This window comes from Eimeria necatrix, genomic scaffold (assembly GCF_000499385.1).
Source record: "Eimeria necatrix Houghton genomic scaffold, Enh_scaff296, whole genome shotgun sequence".
Classification (NCBI taxonomy): Eukaryota; Apicomplexa; class Conoidasida; order Eucoccidiorida; family Eimeriidae; genus Eimeria; species Eimeria necatrix.
In genome coordinates this window covers 34,044-39,500 of record NW_013655290.1, presented here as the reverse complement: position 1 = coordinate 39,500, position 5,457 = coordinate 34,044, and the positions used below count along the sequence as shown (strand labels likewise).

General features: G+C 68.5%; 3 protein-coding genes across 3 annotated transcripts in view; 2 read left to right on the top strand and 1 right to left on the bottom strand.

The window, feature by feature from the left end:
• Positions 1–96: 96 nt before the first annotated feature.
• On the top strand, positions 97–3,849 carry ENH_00040210 (hypothetical protein; the record flags this gene model as incomplete). The annotated part of the gene is made up of 3 exons (XM_013585220.1): positions 97–147; positions 286–704; positions 1,044–3,849. The coding sequence occupies 3 exons, from the start codon at positions 97–99 to the stop codon at positions 3,847–3,849; spliced, it is 3,276 nt and encodes a 1,091-aa protein (XP_013440674.1).
• Positions 3,850–4,647: 798 nt separating this feature from the next.
• Positions 4,648–5,211, top strand: ENH_00040200 (hypothetical protein; the record flags this gene model as incomplete). Its single annotated transcript, XM_013585219.1, has 1 exon — positions 4,648–5,211. One exon carries the CDS (start codon positions 4,648–4,650, stop codon positions 5,209–5,211), a length of 564 nt encoding a protein of 187 aa, XP_013440673.1.
• A 164-nt stretch (positions 5,212–5,375) lies between these two features.
• The window catches only part of ENH_00040190 (hypothetical protein, conserved), a gene marked incomplete at both ends in the record, with an annotated part of 14,419 nt that continues 14,337 nt past the window's right edge, over positions 5,376–5,457 (bottom strand). Inside the window, one exon of the mRNA XM_013585218.1 lies at positions 5,376–5,451. Within this exon, the coding sequence (XP_013440672.1) occupies positions 5,376–5,451 (76 nt within the window). The remainder of the gene's footprint in view (positions 5,452–5,457) is intronic.

The window sequence follows — 5,457 nt, the reverse complement described above, 5'->3', positions numbered from 1 at the left end:
GCTGCTGCTGCTGCTGCTGCTGCTGCTGCTGCTGCTGCTGCTGCTGCTGCTGCTGCTGCTGCTGTTGGGGTTGCTGCTGCTGGGGAGGGGGTTGGGATGCTTCTGCTGCTGCTGCTGAAGCTGCTGTTGCTGCTGCTGCTCATGGGGGTGGGATTGCTGCTGTTGCTGAAGCTGCTGCTGCTGCTGCTGTTGGGCCCGGGACTGCTGCTGCTGCTGAAGCTCCTGCTGCGGACTGCCGCGGAGTCTCCCATCTGCTGCTGCTGCTGCTGCTGCTGCGCTGCAGAGGTATTCGTGTGGGGGGCATGCCCAACAGTCCCATCAGCTGCTGCCGCAGCACCGCAGCGGCAGCAGCAGCAGCAGCAGCAGCAGCAGCAGCAGTTGCGGCGGCCAAAGGAGCTGCCTGCTGCCAGCTCCAGCCGCCCCAGCACCGCGAAACTCCCCGCAGCCAGCAGCAGCAGCAGCAGCAGCAGCAGCAGCAGCAGCAGCAGCAGCAGGACCCTTGAGTTGTTCTTCAAGCCCCTGCCCGTCAAGTACACGCGAGTGCAGCAGCACTCCGCAGGAGGGGGGCCCCCGGGGGGCCCCCCGGGGGCCCCCTCGGGGGCCCCTGGGGACTGGCAAGAGCAGCCAATGCAGCATGGGGCCCCCTCGCTGCAGTTCATTTGCGTTTCGGACTTTGCTGGCGCTGCCCTCACAGCTAATGGCCAGTAGGTCCATTTCGTACCCTCCGGGGGCCCCCCGGGGGGCCCCCGGGGACCCCCCGGGGGCCCCCTGGGGGCCCCCTGAGGGGCCCCCTAAGGGGCCCCTGGGGGCCTCCTTGAGGGCCTCTGTGGGGACCCTCAGGGGCCCCCTGGGGGTCCCAGGGGGCCCCAGAGGGTCTTCAGACTAGCGGCGCCGGGGGGCCCCTAGGAGCTTTCAAGGGGCCCCTTTTGAGGGCCCTGTACCCACTTTGTGCAGCCAAGCTAAGCCAGCTGTGCTGCTGCTGCTGCTGCTGCTGCTGCTGCTGCTGCAGGGCTGCACGTTTGCTGCTGTTTTCTCTGCTGCAGGCTTTGTCTGTGGCGCTCTGGAGTGAGGCCCCCAGAAATGCATTTGGTGACGCATGCAGGGGGCCCCCCGCGCAGTACCCAGGGGCCCCCGCACAGGGGGCCCCCAGGGGGGGGCCCCCCGGAGGGGCCCCCGGGGGGCCCCCCCGGGACCCCCCTGCCCCCCTTTGTCAGCATATCCTTTGGGGGCCCCCACAAGCTGCTGGGGCTGACAGCTGACGGGTTGCTGTACTCTTTGCCTATCCATGCAGCAGCAGGAAGTGAGGGGGGCCCCTCTGCTGCAGCTGGTGGCGGCGCTGCTGCTGCCGCTGCTGCTGCTGCTGCTGCTGCTGCTGCTGCAGTGGGTACGCCGCAGCTGCTGCCTTTGGGCGGAGTAGCAGCAGCATCAGCCAGCAGGTGCCACGGCGCTGCTGTTGTCTCCCTGGCCCTGCCTTTATTCCCCGTGGTGTTCCCACTCTCGCAGCAGCAGCAGCAGCAGCAGCAGCAGCAGCAGCAGCAGCAGCAGCAGCAGCAGCAACAGCTGGCCGAGTTTCCTTCGCTCGCGTCTCTGTGCTGCAGCAAATTGGTTTCCCGCTGCACCAGCATTTCAGATCTGCTGCAGCTTTCAGGTGTATGTACACGGCTGCTGCTGCAGGAGCTGTATGACTTTTGCTGCTGCGCCTTGTTGCTGAACCTGCCGCTGCTGCTGCTGCAGCTGCAGCAGCAGCAGCAGCAGCACACTCAGCACCCCCACCGCCCCCTGCTGCTGCAGCGTGCTGCTGCAGCAGGCATGCAGCTGCTGCTGGCGCAGCTAGCAGATGAGGGGGCCCTCAGGGGGGCCCCCAGCAGCGACCCAGGCTCCCCTCGGGCCCTGGGGGGCCCCCCTGAGGGGCCCTTTGCTGCTGAAGCAGACACCTATGGGGGCCCCCCTCTCTACCGTACCCAAAATGGGGGGCCCCAGGAGGGGGGCCCCCCTGAGGGAGGGGCCCCCGTGGGGGGGGCCCCCCTCGGGGGCCCCCTGCCCGCTGTGTTTGCATGCATTTCAAGGCCCCCAGGGGCCCTCCTAGGGGCCCCTGGGGGGCCCCCAAGGGACCTGTGGCTCAGCACTTTAGCTTTAGAAGAGGGGCCCCCCTGGGAAGCAGCAGAGGCAGCAGAAGCTGCTGCTGCGGGCGTGCGCGCAAGGGACTCAAAGGGGCAGCAGCAACAGCAGCAGCAGCAACAGAAGCAGCAGCAGCAGAAGCAGCAGCAGAAGTCGACGCAGCCGCAAAATAAAGACCCCCGGCACCAGGGCCGGCAGAAGCAGCAAAGGAAGCAGCAGGACCAACAGCACGCCAAGCACCAGCAGCAGCAGCAGCAGCAACAGCAGCGGCAGCAGCAGCAGCAGCAGCAGCAGCAGCAGCAGCAGCAGCAGCAGCAACAGGATCGTCTGTCAGCTGCTGCGCCGTGGGCCTTTCCAGAAGCAGCAGGGGGCCCACAGTCAAGTTCAGGGGCCCCGTCGCCACTTTATGCTGCGGCAGCACCCCTGCAGCAGCAGCAGCAGCAGCAGCAGCAGCTGCAGCAGCAGGTTCCACCGCAGAGGAGGAAGCAGCAGCAAGGGCCACAGCAGCAGCAGCAGCACACAGACGACGAGTGGCAGCAGGCTAGGGCCCCCCGGGGGCCCCGCGGGGGCAGCTACTCCTCTACAGTTAGCAGCAGATCTCAAGAAAGTCCCTATCTAGGGGCCCCCCAAAGTTCCTTGGTGGGGCCCCGCTGCAGCCCTATGGGGGGCCCCCCTGGGGGCCCCCCAGCAAGGGCCCTGTGGGGCCCCCCTTTGCCGCCCGCGAGAACGGCAAGGGAGGGCCCCCAGGGGCCCCCAGCAGCAGCAGCAGCAGCAGCAGCAGCAGCAGCAGCAGCGAGGGGGGCCCCCATGAGGGTCGCTTTGGAGGCCCTAGTGCGGGTAAGGCCCAGCAAAAGGTCCTTAACGCTGCAGAGCCTTTTGGCTGAGAGGCCCGAGGGGGGCCCCCTAGAGGGGGGCCCCCTAGAGGGGGGCCCCCTAAAGGGGGGCCCCCTAGAGGCGCGGGGGCCCCCCGCTGAGGGGCGGCGGGCCTGGGGGCCCCCGCAGGCGGGCGCAGCAGCAGCAGCAACAACCAGCATCAGGGAAGTCATGAAAGAGGAGCTGCAGCAGCAGCAGCACCTGCTGCAGCAGCAACAGAAGCAGCAGCAGCAGCAGCAGCAGCAGCAGCCACGGGAGCGCGCGCCCCGGGCCTTAGTCGCTAGCGCGCGCTCAAGGGGGGGGCCCCCGGGGGCCCCCAAGACCCGGGGGGGCCCCCTACTGGACCCTAGCTGCAACAAATGGGGCCCCCAAGCAGCAGCAAGGGTACAGGGTACTGCCCCACAGGGCCCCACACTTTCCGAAATAGAAGAGGAGGAAAGAGAGACAGCTTTGGCCATTTTGTTGGTTGAAGAGTCTCTGTTTTATGAGCAGTTTATGGAGACAGAGGGGCCCCCCGAGGGGCCCCCCGGGGGCCCCCCGGGGGGGCCCCCAGAGGGGGGCCCCCACGCCTTGGGGGGCCCCCGGCAGGGGGCCCCCGCCTCTAGGGGCGGCCCCAGACGGGGGCCCCGCTCTCCTTTACAGGGTACTGAGACCCGCAAGCGAAATGAAGCTGGGGGCCCCCAAGGGCAGCTGCCAGGGGCCCCCAGGGGGGCCCCCCCCAGGGGGAGAGGCAGGGGGGGCCCCCCAAGGGAGGGCCAGAGGGGCAAAGAGGACCCAGGGGGGCCCCCCAAGGCTGCGCAGCCCCGCACCCGGGGGGCCCCCAGAGGAAGGGGCCCCCCGGCGGGGGGCCCCCCTTGAGGCTTTTGTTTGCTGCTTGCCAGCCCCACAAAGAGGGGCCCCCTGAGGGGCCCCTCGGCATTATAGAAGGCATTCCGATGGATGGGGGCCCCCTGAGGGGCCCCTAAGGGGCCCCTTCTTTCACCAGCTTGTGGGGGCCCCCCAAGGCCCGCAAGGGGCCCCCACAACGCCCTTTGAGGCCCCCCAAGACCTGCTGCTGCTTGGGGCCCCCGCAGCAGCAGCAGCTGCTGCTGCTGCCTTTCAAAAGCCCCCGCGTGCCCGCAGGGCCGCTGTGGGGGCCCCCCAAGGGCCTCTCGGGGGCCCCCTAGGGGCCCCCAACGACTACCTGGGGGCCCCCAGGGGCCCCGAAGGGCCTTTTCGGGTCCCCTGAATGCCGCCAAGGGCCCCAAGGGGCCCCCGGGGGCCCCCGAGGTCCCCTGAAAGCCCCCGGGGGCCCCAGGGGGCCCCTGGGGTCCCCCGGGGTCCCCTGAAAGCCCCCGGGGTCCCCAGGGGGCCCCCGGGGGCCCCCGGGGCCCCCGTTAAGGCGTGGGATCTCTGTGGGACAAGAGGGCCTCGGAGGCCTGGGAAATAACTGCAGCAATTCGGGGAGGGCAAAGGGCCCTGGCTTGGGGGGGGCCCCCCTGGAGCTGCTCAGCAAGGGTCAGGAGGCCCCTGAGCTCGCGGGCCTCCTCGAGGCCCAAGGGGGGCCCCTCTGCTTCCTTTTCGGGTCTTCTTTTGGGGCCCCTGCGGTCTTCCCTCCGGCCCGAGGGGCTTATGCTGCTGCTGCTGCTGCTGCTGCTGCTGCTCGGCCTCTCCAGGATGTCCTGTATCCTGCAGCAACGCCGGCAGCAGCAGCAGCAGCAGCAGCAGCAGCAGCAGCAGCAACGGCAGCAACGGCCCAAGTCAGGAGCGGAGCTCGCAGCAGCTGCTGGTGCTGTGAGCCCAGCAGCAGCAGCAGCAGCAGCAGCAGCAGCAGCAACACACGGCAGCAACAGCGAGGCCGCGAACCAGAGGCAGAAACGCCGACTCGCAGCAGCAGCACAAGCAGCAGCTGCAGCAGCACTGCCAACAGCAGCAACAGCAGCAGCGTTAGCAGCAGCAGCAGCAGTAGTAGTTGCAACAGCAGCAACAGCAGCAAGACTAGCACCAGCACGAGCACAAGCAGGAGCAGCAGCACTTGCAGCAGCAGCAGCAGCAGCAGCAGCAGCAGCACTGACAGCAGCAGGAGGAACACTAACAGCAAGAGGAGCACTGGCAGCAGCGGAAGCCCCGGCCGCTGCACCAGCAGCAGCAGCAGCAGCTCCAGCAGCAGCAGCAGCAGCAGCAGCCGCAGCAGCAGCAGCAGCAGCAGCAGCAGCAGCAGGTACCTCTGCGCAGCCCTGAAGAGCTGCAGCGTGCGGTCGAGGCGGGCGACGGCCTGCTGCTGGGGGCCCCCCAGGGGGCCCCCCAGCTTGGCAGCTTTGGTTTGCTGCAGCAGCTGCTGCAGCTGCAGCAGCTGCTGCAGCAGCTTTTCAAGACTTTCAACTTTTAAATCTTTTGCTGCTTCTTCATTCAAAACTATTTCCAAAGTCCCCAGCAGCTCCAGCCGCCGCTGCTGCAGCAGCCGCAGGGCCTCGCGGCGTTCTGCCT